This window comes from Eleutherodactylus coqui, chromosome 8 (genome assembly GCF_035609145.1).
Source record: "Eleutherodactylus coqui strain aEleCoq1 chromosome 8, aEleCoq1.hap1, whole genome shotgun sequence".
Taxonomy (NCBI): Eukaryota; Metazoa; Chordata; class Amphibia; order Anura; family Eleutherodactylidae; genus Eleutherodactylus; species Eleutherodactylus coqui.
Window position 1 is genome coordinate 205,808,355 of NC_089844.1, and position 15,262 is coordinate 205,823,616.

At 60.2% G+C, this 15,262-nt stretch overlaps 1 protein-coding gene across 1 annotated transcript; it reads left to right on the forward strand.

Annotated features, from left to right (window-relative positions):
* Positions 1-1,663: 1,663 nt before the first annotated feature.
* TMEM11 (transmembrane protein 11) lies at positions 1,664-13,699 on the forward strand. Its single transcript, XM_066577247.1, has 2 exons — positions 1,664-1,835; positions 12,912-13,699. The coding sequence occupies exons 1-2, from the start codon at positions 1,789-1,791 to the stop codon at positions 13,426-13,428; spliced, it is 564 nt and encodes a 187-aa protein (XP_066433344.1). The 5' UTR covers positions 1,664-1,788; the 3' UTR covers positions 13,429-13,699.
* Positions 13,700-15,262: the final 1,563 nt, after the last annotated feature.

Below are 15,262 nucleotides of genomic sequence, written 5' to 3' on the forward strand. Positions count from 1 at the left end.
GGGGGGGGGGGGGTGCAGTGGGGGTCTGCACACAACACCAGTACTATCGGCCCCCCCACAAGGCCCTACCTCTGGTGGGGAGTACAGAGGGGGTCTGCACACAACACCTGCACTACCGGCCCCCCACAAGGCTCTTCTTCTGGTGAGGAGTACAGTGGAGGTGTGCACACAACACCTGTACTACCGGCCCCCCACAAGGCCCTTCCTCTGGTGGGAGTACAGTGGAGGTCTGCACACAACACCTGTACTACCGGCCTGCACAAGGCCCTCCTCTGGTGTGGAGTACAGAGGGGGTCTGCACACAACACCTGTACTACCGGCCCCCCACAAGGTCCTTCCTCTGGTGTGGAGTACAGAGGGGGTCTGCACACAACACCAGTACTATCGGCCCTCCCACAAGGCCCTACCTCTGGTGGGGAGTACAGTGGAGGTCTGCACACAACACCTGCACTACCGGCCGCCCACAAGGCTCTACCTCTGGTGGGGAGTACAGTGGGGGTGTGCACACAACACCTGCACTACCGGCCCCCCACAAGGCCCTTCCTCTGGTGGGGAGTACAGTGGGGGTGTGCACACAACACCTGCACTACCGGCCCCCCACAAGGCCCTTCCTCTGGTGGGGAGTACAGTGGGGGTGTGCACACAACACCTGCACTACCGGCCGCCCACAAGGCCCTTCCTGTGGAGTGGAGTACAGTGCAGGTGTACCCACAACACCTGTACTATCGGCCCCCCACAAGGCCCTCCTCTGGTGGGGGGGGGGGGGGGAGTACAGTGGGGGTCTGCACACAACACCTGCACTACCGGCCGCCCACAAGGCCCTTCCTGTGGAGTGGAGTACAGTGCAGGTGTACCCACAACACCTGTACTATCGGCCCCCTACAAGACCCTCAGTGGGGGTCTGCACACAACACCTGTACTACCGGCCCCCCCACAAGGCCCTCCTCTGGTGGGGGGGGGGGGGGGTGCAGTGGGGGTCTGCACACAACACCAGTACTATCGGCCCCCCCACAAGGCCCTACCTCTGGTGGGGAGTACAGAGGGGGTCTGCACACAACACCTGCACTACCGGCCCCCCACAAGGCTCTTCTTCTGGTGAGGAGTACAGTGGAGGTGTGCACACAACACCTGTACTACCGGCCCCCCACAAGGCCCTTCCTCTGGTGGGGAGTACAGTGGAGGTCTGCACACAACACCTGTACTACCGGCCCCCCACAAGGCCCTCCTCTGGTGTGGAGTACAGAGGGGGTCTGCACACAACACCTGTACTACCGGCCCCCCACAAGGCCCTTCCTCTGGTGGGGAGTACAGTGGAGGTCTGCACACAACACCTGTACTACCGGCCCCCCACAAAGCCCTTCCTCTGGTGGGGAGTACAGTGGGGGTGTGCAGACAACACCTGTACTGTCGGCCCCCCACAAGGCGCAGGGTACTCCTGGGGCCCCTACGCCTCGGGGCCACCTTTGCCTATGAGGGCTCAGCGGTCGCAGCGTGAGGTATACAATGGGGCACTCCGTTAGTCCGTGGCTACACTATAGCAGTAAGACCTCCAGCACCGTGGTGGCGCCCTGCTAGAAGTCCTCTCGGGGACAGCGGCGCTCTTGGCGCCTGTGCAGCGGCCTCAGCCATAGGACTACAAGTCCCATGATGCTCCGCGGCGCTGCCAGGGTCGGCGGGATTTGTAGTCCTTCGCCATCTTAAACGGTGCGTTCGGCGCGGACTCGGTTTCCCATCAGCCCCGGGAAGCGCGCAGATCAGAGTGAGACAGCTGAGAGCCGAGTCTCCAAGATGGCCACTTGGGGAAGGAGGCGCGCAGGGCTGGGAGGCCGAGAGAGGTGAGCACGGTGTGCCGGCCGGCGGGGCCTCCTGCGGGGGCGCTGCGGCTCTGCTCGGGGGTCTGCGAAGGCCCGGGCGTCCTGTGTGTGCTGTGAGCGGGGACAGGCCCGAGGTCAGGGGGGACTGCGCAGGCATGTGCCGGGCGGCGGGCTCTCACGGGGTACCGGCAGCAGGGGGCAGTGTTACCACCTCCCGGCTTGTGGCTGGGTCTCTGTGCAGCCCCACCAGGGCCATCTTCCCAGTAAGGTCGTGTGGCTGAGAGGAGTCCGGGCCATCAGCCATTACGGGGGCGCGGTGCTAAATGTAAGGGGTCACTTTACTAACCCGTGACCCCGCGATGATCCGCCGCCGCAGGCTCGTGACGCCACCAGGAGAAGCCGCTTCATTCATCGCCGTTGTGCGTCAGGGCCTCGTGGACGGGGATGGCCGGGATCTGACCGATGGTCGCTAGGTGTAATGCCGGCCGCGACGAATGAGAATACTCCTGGAGCACGAAGACTGGGCGAGCGGCCCGTGTGAAGGCAGCCCTGTGCGGCCCTCCCGGCGGTGGTCCTTGTATGAGCCATGGCAGCCGCTCAGCTGTGGGCGTCCATCACGCTGACACAAGCCACGCCGGAGCCCACTGACACGTGAGGTGACTTTACACGGGATGACCGTTCTCTAAACCTGGGGGTCCAGCCGCCAGACGGAGTGGGCTGGGCCTTGGAGACGGAGTGGGCTGGGCCTTGGAGACGGAGTGGGCTGGGCCTTGGAGACGGAGTGGGCTGGGCCTTGGAGACGGAGTGGGCTGGGCCTTGGAGACGGAGTGGGCTGGGCCTTGGAGACGGAGTGGGCTGGGCCTTGGAGACGGAGTGGGCTGGGCCTTGGAGACGGAGTGGGCTGGCCTTGGAGACGGAGTGGGCTGGGCCTTGGAGACGGAGTGGGCTGGGCCTTGGAGACGGAGTGGGCTGGGCCTTGGAGACGGAGTGGGCTGGGCCTTGGAGACGGAGTGGGCTGGGCCTTGGAGACGGAGTGGGCTGGGCCTTGGAGACGGAGTGGGCTGGGCCTTGGAGACGGAGTGGGCTGGGCCTTGGAGACGGCGGCGGGAGGGCTGGGCCTTGGAGGCGGCGGCGGGAGGGCTGGGCCTTGGAGGCGGCGGGGGGGGGGTGCTGGGGGTTGGAGGGGTCGGCGGGGGGTCTGGGCCTTGGAGGCGGCTGGGGGGGGGGTCGGCGGGGGGGGCTGGGCCTTGGAGGCGGCTGGGGGGGGGGGGTCGGCGGGGGGGCTGGGCCTTGGAGGCGGCTGGGGGGGGGGGGGTGCTGGGGGTTGGAGGGGTCGGCGGGGGGTCTGGGCCTTGGAGGCGGCTGGGGGGGGGGGTCGGCGGGGGGGGCTGGGCCTTGGAGGCGGCTGGGGGGGGGGGGTCGGCGGGGGGGGCTGGGCCTTGGAGGCGGCTGGGGGGGGGGGGTCGGCGGGGGGGGCTGGGCCTTGGAGGCGGCTGGGGGGGGGGGGGGTCGGCGGGGGGGGCTGGGCCTTGGAGGCGGCTGGGGGGGGGGTCGGCGGGGGGGGGCTGGGCCTTGGAGGCGGCTGGGGGGGGGGTCGGCGGGCGGGGGGCTGGGCCTTGGAGGCGGCGGGGGCTTGGAGGGGTCGGCAGGCAGCGCTTGCAGATCTGTAACTGACTCGGGCTCTCCGGGTCCAGCGTGCTGCCGGCGTTGGGAGGCCGGGGCGTCGGGGTGGAGGACTTCGGGGAATACTTGGAGGACTGTGATTATTCTTAGCTCTGGTCAGTGGATTTAACGGGCGGCCCGTGGTTCTTCTCCCAGTGTAGGCCAGAGACACCAGGAGGTTGGACCCCGCTGACTAAAACGGTGACGAAGGTCGCGACACGACAGCGTTCTATTATTTTATATCCTCTCGTCGGCAGTGAATACAGGGGCTAACGTATGCAGGCGTAATATTCAGCGGCCACACGACTGCGCAGACGAGGCACGCGATGACAATTAGGACATACTAATGCGTGTCGGCAGCCCGATGCACCCAACCCCCCGGGACACGACTCGTACACATGGCAGGTTGCACCCGGCCTTCAGCATATCGTTTGCCCACTAGTTGGGGGGCACGAGCTGCTTTGGTGGGCGTGTACCAGTAGTCTCCACCCCCACCAAAGAACGCTCATTGTTTGCACTGAACGCACTTAAATGTGTGAGCGGTATTCGCACAAACACTCGCTGCTATGAGTGGCCGTAGCATGAAGGGTCCTGGTGAAGGACAAGCCCCCCTGAGACGGCGGCAGTGAGTGGTCCCTCAGTGGCCGTAGCATGAAGGGTCCTGGTGAAGGACAAGGAGTGAGCGGTCCTTCAGAGGCCGTAGTATGAAGGGTCCTGGTGAAGGACAAGCTCCCCCCCTGAGACGGCAGCGGTGAGTGGTCCCTCAGAGGCCGTAGCATGAAGGGTCCTGGTGAAGGACAAGCTCCCCCCTGAGACGGCAGCAGTGAGTGGTCCTTCAGAGGCCGTAGTATGAAGGGTCTTGGTGAAGGACAAGCCCCCCTGAGACGGCGGCAGTGAGTGGTTCCTCAGTGGCCGTAGCATGAAGGGTCCTGGTGAAGGACAAGCCCCCCTGAGACGGCAGGAGTGAGCGGTCCTTCAGAGGCCGTAGTATGAAGGGTCCTGGTGACGGACAAGCTCCCCTCTGAGACGGCAGCGGTGAGTGGTCCCTCAGAGGCCGTAGCATGAAGGGTCCTGGTAAAGGACAAGCTCCCCCCTGAGACGGCAGCAGTGAGTGGTCCCTCAGAGGCCGTAGCATAAGGGGGTCCTGGTAAAGGACAAGCCCCCCCCCCTGAGACGGCGGCAGTGAGTGGTCCCTCAGTGGCCGTAGCATGAAGGGTCCTGGTAAAGGACAAGCCCCCCCTGAGACGGCGACAGTGAGTGGTCCCTCAGAGGCCGTAGCATGAAGGGTCTTGGTGAAGGACAAGCCCCCCCTGAGACGGCAGCAGTGAGTGGTCCTTCAGAGGCCGTAGCATGAAGGGTCTTTGTGAAGGACAAGCCCCCCTGAGACGGCAGCAGTGAGTGGTCCTTCAGTGGCCATAGCATGAAGGGTCCTGGTAAAGGACAAACCCCCCCCCCCCCTCCAGAGACAGCGGCAGTGAGTGGTCGCTCAGAGTCCGTAACATTGTGTCCTGCCCACCCCCACCCCCAGAGACGGCAGCAGTGAGTGGTCCCTCAGAGGCCGTAGCATGAAGGGTCCTGGTGAAGGACAAGCCCCCCCTGAGACTTCGACAGTGAGTGGTCCCTCAGTGGCCGTAGCATGAAGGGTCCTGGTGAAGGACAAGCCCCCCCCTGAGACTTCGACAGTGAGTGGTCCCTCAGTGGCCGTAGCATGAAGGGTCTTGGTGAAGGACAAGCTCCCCTGAGACGGCAGCAGTAAGTGGTCCTTCAGTGGCCATAGCATGAAGGGTCCTGGTGAAGGACTAGCCCCCCCCCCCCCCCCCGATACGGCGGCAGTGAGTGGTCCCTCAGAGTCCGTAACATTGTGTCCCGCCCCCCCACCCCCAGAGTCGGCAGCAGTGAGTGGTCCCTCAGAGGCTGTAGCATGAAGGGTCCTGGTGAAGAACAAGCCCCCCCTCCCTGAGACGGCGACAGTGAGTGGTCCCTCAGTGACCGTAGCATGAAGGGTCCTGGTGAAGGACAAGCTCCCCCCTGAGACGGCAGCAGTGAGTGGTCCCTCAGAGGCCGTAGCATGAAGGGTCTTGGTGAAGGACAAGCCCCCCTGAGACGGCAGCAGTGAGTGGTCCTTCAGTGGCCGTAGCATGAAGGGTTCTGGTGAAGGACAACTTCCCCCTCCTCCCCCCTCCAGAGACGGCGGCAGTGAGTGGTCCTTCAGTGGCCGTAGCATGAAGGGTCCTGGTGAAGGACAAGCTCCCCCCTGAGATGGCAGCAGTGAGTGGTCCTTCAGTGGCCGTAGCATGAAGGGTCTTGGTGAAGGACAAGCCCCCCTGAGACGGCAGCAGTGAGTGGTCCCTCAGTGACCGTAGCATGACGGGTCCTGGTGAAGGACAAGCTCCCCCCCCCCCCCCCCCCCTCCAGAGACGGCGGCAGTGAGTGGTCCCTCAGAGTCCGTAATATTGTGTCCTGCCCCCTCTGCCGAGTGACTGTTGGGAGGATGGTTGTCCCAACAGCAGTCTGGCATGCTGGCGGTCAGAACACCAATGAGAAGCTGATGCCGGCGTCGCCGCGGTCTGCGGGTGCCTTCATACATCGCTGACTTGGTGTGGATTTTGCCACGGATCTGCAGCAGACTTCAATTGGAGGGTCCGTGGCAAAAACCACATCTTTGCCCGTTCTAATGGTTTTTCTGCCGTTTGGATGAGGCTCTTGGCACGGACATTCTCCCACCCTCGGGATCCGCTCACATGCTCCATGCCGCAGTGTTTGATGTGGATCGCCACATGGAGTTTGCGTTGTCAATGAGCAAAATCCACATGCAGAACTCAGATGTGCGTGAAGAAGTTACGAATTCCACGGCGAATTCTGCCATGTGAGCAAACCCTCAGGCGCCCTCACACGGGCGTACAGCGAAGCGCCGCAGCTGGGTGTAGCATATTTCATCATTGATGAGGTGCGCATGGAAAATGGAACAGACTCCGCGATCGAGCGGCTGTCTGAGAGGCTCCATTGAAAACATCGGGAGCGCTGTACCGTGGTTAGCGCGGCGCTGAAAACGCTGCATTAATCGCAGAACAAGCGCCTGTGTGAGGGAGGCCGTAGAGTGGCAATATGGCGGAATTCTCAATGGAAATTGGCGCGGTAGCCTGCAAATTTCCAATTAAAATGTGTGTGGGATAGAAGTGACCTGTGAAGTCCTGGCAGGGACTCTGCATGCCGCTTTGCCCGTTGAGGAGGACTAGGTCATCGTGCGTACCCACGGGCGTACAGTTATACACAGCTGTAGACTTCTGCAATGGCTGCCAGGCGGAACAATCCACGTTAGATGCCGCTGTGTCAACGTACTAGATGGCAGTGGGAAGCCTAAATCACAAGGGCAACCTACAGAGGCGAAGCATCATGTGGAGGTCCGCACGCCTCTGTACTTGGGACCACGCCTGGTTTGGCTTACAGATACTGACACAATATTGCAGTATGAACGGGGTCTGATTTGGTTTTGTCTCATTTGACTCCCTGGTGAGGAGACCCGCTGTGGTTCAGTGAGATGGTTGTAGACCCCAACAAGGCTTGGGTGATGCACTACTGGACTGGGATGATTTAGTGATCCTGCACTGAGCTGGGGATCGGCCCAGAGGACCCCGGAGGACCCTTCCAACTCTGCCAGTCTAGGATTCTATGATACTAATATACCAGTAGCACACTCTTGATGCCAATGTCTTTCCTCGGTTGTCACATGAAGGTCACTCGCTCAGCCCTGCTAGTCACTGACTTGGGCAATGTTTATGGCTGAACAACCAGTGTGTTCGCTGCCGACAGAAGTACTGGACACATAAAGGTGATGAAATTGGATTTTATTCCCATTCTCCCCTTTGTTGGCCTCGATGCCTGCAGTCCCCCTCCGCGGACACTGCCCGACCAGATCCCCATAGATGTGTGGAGGGGTTTGCCTTATTCCTGGAGGCGCTTCATATAGTGATGGGGAATGATGGGTGTGTTGGGCGCACAGATACGGCAGTCTAGTTCCTCCCCGCTCGATAGGATTGAGATCCGAGCTTCGGGTCGGTGAGGTCTGCAGACGTTCTGCTCCTCCACACTGCGTGCCGTATAACATGGCGCTCGGTCATGTTGGTGGAGACACAGAGCTGTACCAGCATATTACCACAGGGGAGGTGATGCCACAGTGTCCGGGAGGTCTCTGTACCAGTTGGTGTGAAGGGCGGTCTGCACTATAACCCAACACACACACAGCAGGACCTCTTCCACACCTCACTGTTGGGATGATGCTGTCACATAGAAACTGCTGTCCCGACGACCGCCACACTCGTGTCGCCATCCAACCGAAAGATGGTTACCTGTGATTCATCCACAACACTTGCTTCCATTTGCTTACAGTCCGTCGCTCCGAGCCCCATCACAGGCGCCGCTGTACATTCACTGCTGTGATGTGTGCAGCCACTCGTCCATGGTAACCCTTCACATGGTTTTCCCTACAGAGGGTTCTGGTGCTAATGGATGTTCCAGCGGCCTATGAGACCCCCTGAGCGAGGGCAGATGATGTGTGTGCTGTCTTCACAGCTCCTACAAGTCTTCGTTGTCCACATTCTGTCAGTTTACGAGGTCTCCCTGAACGTGGCGGCACCTCACACACAGGATGGCTTCCACCTCCCACTAACATGGCCAACAGTGGGCTCTGGAAGGTCCAGAAGCTGCAATGTCTGTGCTGATTGGTTGTCAGCTCTACACCTGGTGACATCCCCCCACCAGACCCTGTTGTCGGCTCTACACCTGGTGACATCCCCCCACCAGACCCCGTTGTCGGCTCTACACCTGGTGACATCCCCCCACCAGACCCCGTTGTCGGCTCTACACCTGGTGACATCCCCCCACCAGACCCCCGTTGTCGGCTCTACACCTGGTGACATCCCCCCACCAGACCCCGTTGTCGGCTCTACACCTGGTGACATCCCCCCACCAGACCCCGTTGTCGGCTCTACACCCGGTGACATCCCCCCCCCCGCCAGACCCCGTTGTCGGCTCTACACCCGGTGACATCCCCCCCCGCCAGACCCCGTTGTCGGCTCTACACCCGGTGACATCCCCCCCCCGCCAGACCCCCGTTGTCGGCTCTACACCCGGTGACATCCCCCCCCCGCCAGACCCCGTTGTCGGCTCTACACCCGGTGACATCCCCCCCCCGCCAGACCCCGTTGTCGGCTCTACACCCGGTGACATCCCCCCCCCCGCCAGACCCCGTTGTCGGCTCTACACCCGGTGACACCCCCCCCCCCCCCCCCGCCAGACCCCGTTGTCGGCTCTACACCTGGTGACATCCCCCCCGCCAGACCCCGTTGTCGGCTCTACACCCGGTGACATCCCCCCACCAGACCCCGTTGTCGGCTCTACACCTGGTGACATCCCCCCACCAGACCCCGTTGTCGGCTCTACACCCGGTGACATCCCCCCACCAGACCCCGTTGTCGGCTCTACACCCGGTGACATCCCCCCCCGCCAGACCCCGTTGTCGGCTCTACACCCGGTGACATCCCCCCCCGCCAGACCCCGTTGTCGGCTCTACACCCGGTGACATCCCCCCGCCAGACCCCGTTGTCGGCTCTACACCCGGTGACATCCCCCCCCGCCAGACCCCGTTGTCGGCTCTACACCTGGTGACATCCCCCCCGCCAGACCCCGTTGTCGGCTCTACACCTGGTGACATCCCCCCCGCCAGACCCCGTTGTCGGCTCTACACCCGGTGACATCCCCCCCGCCAGACCCCGTTGTCGGCTCTACACCCGGTGACATCCCCCCGCCAGACCCCGTTGTCGGCTCTACACCCGGTGACATCCCCCCCGCCAGACCCCGTTGTCGGCTCTACACCCGGTGACATCCCCCCCGCCAGACCCCGTTGTCGGCTCTACACCCGGTGACATCCCCCCCGCCAGACCCCGTTGTCGGCTCTACACCCGGTGACATCCCCCCCGCCAGACCCCGTTGTCGGCTCTACACCCGGTGACATCCCCCCCGCCAGACCCCGTTGTCGGCTCTACACCCGGTGACATCCCCCCCGCCAGACCCCGTTGTCGGCTCTACACCCGGCGACATCCGCCTCCCCCCCACACACACACACACACACACACACACAAGACCCCGGTGTCGGCTCTACACCTGGTGACATCCCCCCCGCCAGACCCCGTTGTTGGCTCTACACCCGGCGACATTTCCCCCACCAGACCCGTTGTCGGCTCTAATGCCGGCGACATCCCCCCACCCACCAGACCCCGTTGTCGGCTCTACACTCGGCGACATCCCTCTCCCGTCCCCGCCAGACCCCGTTGTCGGCTCTACATCTGGTGACATCCCCCCCCGCCAGACCCCGTTGTCGGCTCTACATCTGGTGACATCCCCCCCCGCCAGACCCCGTTGTCGGCTCTACATCTGGTGACATCCCCCCCGCCAGACCCTGTTGTCGGCTCTACATCTGGTGACATCCCCCCCCGCCAGACCCTGTTGTCGGCTCTACACCTGGTGACCCCCCCCCCCCCCCCCCCGCCAGACCCTGTTGTCGGCTCTACACCTGGTGACATCCCCCCCGCCAGACCCCGTTGTCGGCTCTACACCTGGTGACATCCCCCCCGCCAGACCCCGTTGTCGGCTCTACACCCGGCGACATCCCCCCCCCCCTTTCCCCCCCCCCCCCCCCCCCCCCCCCCCCACACACACACACACCGAAGACCCCGGTGTCGGCTCTACACCCGGCGACATTTCCCCCACCACCACCAGACCCGTTGTCGGCTCTAAAGCCGGTGACATCCCCCCACCCACCAGACCCCGGTGTCGGCTCTACACCTGGTGACATCCCCCCCGCCAGACCCCGTTGTTGGCTCTACACCCGGCGACATTTCCCCCACCACCACCAGACCCGTTGTCGGCTCTAAAGCCGGCGACATCCCCCCACCCACCAGACCCCGTTGTCGGCTCTACACTCGGCGACATCCCACCCCCACTCGGACCTCGTTGTCGGCTCTACACCTGGTGACATCCCCCCACCAGACCCTGTTGTCAGCTGTACACCTGGTGACATCCCCCCCGCCAGACCCCGTTGTCGGCTCTACTCCCCGCGAGTGTCCCCCCCCCCCCCCCCCCACACACACACACACACAAAAGACCCCAGTGTCGGCTTTACACCCGGCGACATTCCCCCACCAGACCCGTTGTCTGCTCTACACTCGGCGACATCCCACCCGGACCTCGTTGTCTGCTCTACACCTGGTGACTATGCACCTACCCCCTACCCCGCCAGACCCTGTTGTTGGCTCTACATCTGGGGGCATCTGATGGTTTCTGTCCTGGGATCCTCTCCTTTTATACCCATTGCTCACACCTCACCGGACTGCTGGGGGGCCAATACGTTTTACCAACATAGTGTGTAAGGCCTCTGGTGCACTTGCCGTCTGTGGCTTGTGATCAGGCAGGACGTGCCCTCCTGTCTGTTGTGGGCATAGGCTGCACATTGTCGTATATTGGCATGTCCTATTTCTTGTCCGTGATGCAGAAAAAAAATAGCGCATGTGCTGAGGTGGTTTTATTCCTCTGTAGTCCATTGGTCCGCTTGTGTGTGCGCCAGGTGCCATCCAGTACCATGCCGTGGCTGCGTCCTCCTGTCCTGGCAGAGAAGGGCAGCAATCACATGATATAAATGGTGGCTGGCATTCTGGTGGTCCTCTTCCGATGGCCTGCAGTTACTTCATACATGAGCTTTTAGGTGGTGCTCATCTTACTATGGAGACGGAGTCTTGGGACGCCTGTTGGGTGTCCAGTGCATGAATAATGGCTCAGTGAATGGAGGTGTAAGCGTGTGGTGCTCGCTGTGGCCGCCCGCCTCCCGTCAGTGAGCCGCCTGTCGTTGCTGGATGCTGATTACACGCTGTGCCTGCCAAAACTGAACAGATGAATTATCATTTGCCAATCAGCACTGAGCGCCGATCAGACCGTGTGGAGGTATGAGCGTAGGCTGCCTGGGGGCGTGCGTGCGTGCGTGATATATACATATACACACACGGTAACAGAGGCCCCGGCTGCTGTTGGCGGTGCCGCAGCTATGGGGATCCTAGTACAAACCTCCAGTAAGTCCTCCTTGTTTCTCTACAACGCTCTTAATTTGCAGAACTGTTCTCTCTACTACTGAGCGGAGTGAGTCAGCTGACCGCCGCCGTCCTTCAGCTCTTAGACCGGCCCCTCTACAGCACCACCTACTGGCAACTTCTTACTATTTTTTTTTTTCTTTATCTTTCATAAATGGTGAGCGCGTTTTTTGAAGTGACTGTGGTCCACATTTTGTCATTTGGAGCAGCAGAGCGCCCTCCAGAGGCCTCCGAGTTGAGGAAGTGTAATTTTAAGGCCTGTGTCACACAAACGGGTGTCAGGAAGGACCTAGTTGCTCCTTGGGGAGAGCAGCTAGGAGGTGCGAGGACAGTAATAAGGCCAGGCATGCACCTCTGGGTAATATGCAAATGGAGGTTGCCACAATACCTCTACAGCGCCACCTATTGGAAGGCCTTGTCTTTTCCCACCAACTAAGTGCTCGGGTATCTACAGGCCTCTCACCAGCCAGCCGGAAACTACAGCAGATGAGGAGCGAATCCCTCTAAACAGCAGCCGGTGGTGGAGGGGTTCTGGCTGACACTTCCAGTCTTTGCCACAAGGCTTGTTTAAGAAGTCTAGCATTGACTTGCAGGAACGCTGCCTTCCAGTAGGTGGCGCTGTAGCTGTATGGTTCCATCTTCCCATTTACACAAACGTATGTGCCAACTTGTGGCTATAAAACACGAGCTGCTCCTGTCCACGGGCGACCTTGCATTGCGTTACTCGTGGCGATACTCCGGCTGCAGTGAACGCTTTGCATAGTGTTTCTATGGAAAGCGCAGCCCTCTCTGTCCACGAGTGGAGAATCATAGCGATCTCCGCTCGCGGGACTCAGATTGCAGCATGCCGTAATTTGCCGCGACCCTCCGTGGTGAGCCTGTCTGTCAGATTGGCTCACTGCAGAGAACGGTCAGCTCCCCCTGCTCCTGTTACGGATATTCCGCCTCGCCCATGGACACGGGGCCTTAGTTTACAAGCGGATATGTCGCGTTGCACAACCCGCCGCTCGCTCTGTCTTCCAGCACACTTGCGCAGGGAAATAACGCATCTCGAGGTCCTTAAACTAATTGGCCATTCCGATCACCTGGAGCATCGGTGCGTGCACGCACAATAGTAAACGTTGCCAGGCCCAGCGCCCATGTGCCAGGCCTCACCCTGTACACAGCAGCCAACTGGGTGTGTTGTTTTTTTTAATGGCAGGCTAAGCTAAGTGAATTGATTGCTGCTGAGGTGAGTCTCCTCCCCTTCCTGTTAGATTTCCACTTCCTCTAAAGCCATCTTCCCTTTCTTTCCCCGCAGGGCGCCATTTTCCACCAGCGAGTGGTACATCGTCCATGAGATCTACAACGGTGAGAACGCCCAGGACCAGTTTGAGTATGAGCTGGAACAAGCCCTGGAAGCCCAGTACAAGTACATAGTGATCGAGCCCACCCGCATCGGAGACGAGACCGCCCGCTGGATCACGGTGGGGAACTGCCTGCACAAGACGGCGGTGCTTTCTGGTACATTCTGCCTTCTTACCCCCTTAGTTTTGCCTTCAGAGTATTCACCCTACTTGTCTCTGCCGGCCGGGATCCTCAGCTTGGCCTGCTCCACCCTCTATGGAATCTCCTGGCAGTTCGATCCTTGCTGCAAATACCAGGTGGAGTACGATGCCTACAAGCTCTCCAGACTGCCGCTACACACTCTTACCTCCTCCACGCCGGTGGTGCTCGTCAGAAGGGACGACGTCCACCGGAAGAGACTACACAACACCATAGCGCTGGCCGCACTGGCCTATTGTGTCAAGAAGCTCTACGAGGTCTACCTTGTATGATCGCCGGGCCCAGGATGCAAAAATAACACTTACTTTTTGTGGAATTTGCTAGAGATGAGAGAATTCTTCCGAAGTGAATAAGTCGTCGCTCCTTACGGGGTATTTACTGCGCTTTCTACTAGGATGGGGAGGACCTATACACAACATGGAGTATACTCACCCGTGGCGTATGGGGGAGGGCTTTTCCTTTTTTAACATAGACACCCAAGTATTTGTTGTACCATACTTAACCAGCCAGAAGTCCATGTGACCATTAAAGTAATAAAAACCACTTACCCGCTTTACTTGCTTTCCTCTTGTGGGAAAACCTTAAACTAGAGATTCCGTGTCCTGCGCCTCCACCCGTCTTAAAAGGGTGAACTATGAGTGGTGTGTGCCGGGCGCCCTCCGGGTCCTTGTGGAGGGCACTGGGGCTGCTGGAGGAGTATTGGATGTCCTTTAGGTAAAGCCCAACCAGAATAGGGAGATGCTGGCGGTCCGTGCGCCGATGAAGAGCTCTCCGTGTTTAGCCTCGTTATTTACAGCTCGCACAATCTGCCGGCGGTATCGCTTTCCTGTGATTGTACCTGATGGTTCAGAGAGCAGGTAATTTACCTGGAAACCACCTGGAGTCGAGGGGAATTGTGCCCTGTTAGCCTCAGGCGCTGACCACCTGATGCCCGCTGTAGACAGTGATAGTCTAGTGCCCCGTTTACACGGGACGTAGCTGTCAGCACATCATGTCCAACACTTGGCCCCGTGATACTCGCTGCGCTGTTACACAGGAGCACGGTCGATGTGGAGCCGACGGAGGAGCATTCTTTCCCGCCACCTTCATTCACTTTAAACTGTCCATCAGAAGTGAGCGACCGCTGTCTACGCTGACCGTCCTTCAGGCTCTGCATTCACTCCATCATGGTTCAGATTCCTGTGGGAGCCTGACTGATACTGGCCCTTTACACACTACAGGCCTGCGGGGGCCACCCTGGCCAATCCCAGCAGGTGTAGAGTCTTACTAATACATGGTGTGCACCCGGTAGTCGGAGAGGACTGTGCAGCCACCTGTTTGTCCAGGACCGAAGGGGCGCTTTAAACTGACCCCTCCAGTTTCTGTCCTAAGGCCGGGGGGGGGGTATTTTGTTCTTCTACCCTCTGATCGCATGGTTTTAGGCTCCACTTCTGCCCCTCCAACACGGCCACAGTAATCTACCTACCTAATGCACACTGTTCACTGCTGTCTGATTGGCCACTGCTGATCATGTGAGCAGCTGGGTAATGGGGTAGGTATGGGAACATTGGTAGTCTAACACTAAATCAGTGCATGCAGGTATTGGGTAGTCTGCAGATTGTGGTGGCCAACAATGAGAACCACAAGCGGAGGATCGGAGAGGCAGCAGAAGGTAATCTCCTCTGGGCCTGAAGGCGTAGAGTAAGTCCTTGTACACTCATGGCCAGAGCGCCCTCCAGTCCTGGAGAAACATAGAGGGCGTCCCCAGCTGACCCGACTACAGGATGCACACCGTGCATTAGTATACCTCATTAGTCACTACACCTGCTGTCATGACCAGTCAGAGCAGCATGTAGTGTCCTAGGGCTTATGGGGCCGTGTAATACATCGTATTAAAAGCCTGTTGATTCAGACACGTGTGTGAAACCCCGACGCATCTCCTATTGGTTGTAACATAGTATGTAAGGCCGAATGAAGACAATGTCCATCTAGTCCAGCCTGTCTATCCTACTGTGTTGATCCAGAGGAAGGCAAAAAACCCCAAGGCCAGAAGCCAATTAGCCCATCAGGGGGGAAGTTCCTTCCCGACTCCCTAATGGCAATCAGACTGTTCCCTGGATCACCCCC

Excerpts from the sequence above, each read along its gene's own strand:
- TMEM11 (XM_066577247.1), top strand. The coding sequence starts at position 1,789 with ATGGCCACTTGGGGAAGGAGGCGCGCAGGGCTGGGAGGCCGAGAGAG. Across the intron at positions 1,836-12,911 it reads GGGCTGGGAGGCCGAGAGAG|GGCGCCATTTTCCACCAGCG; the intron begins GTGAGCACGGTG and ends CTTTCCCCGCAG.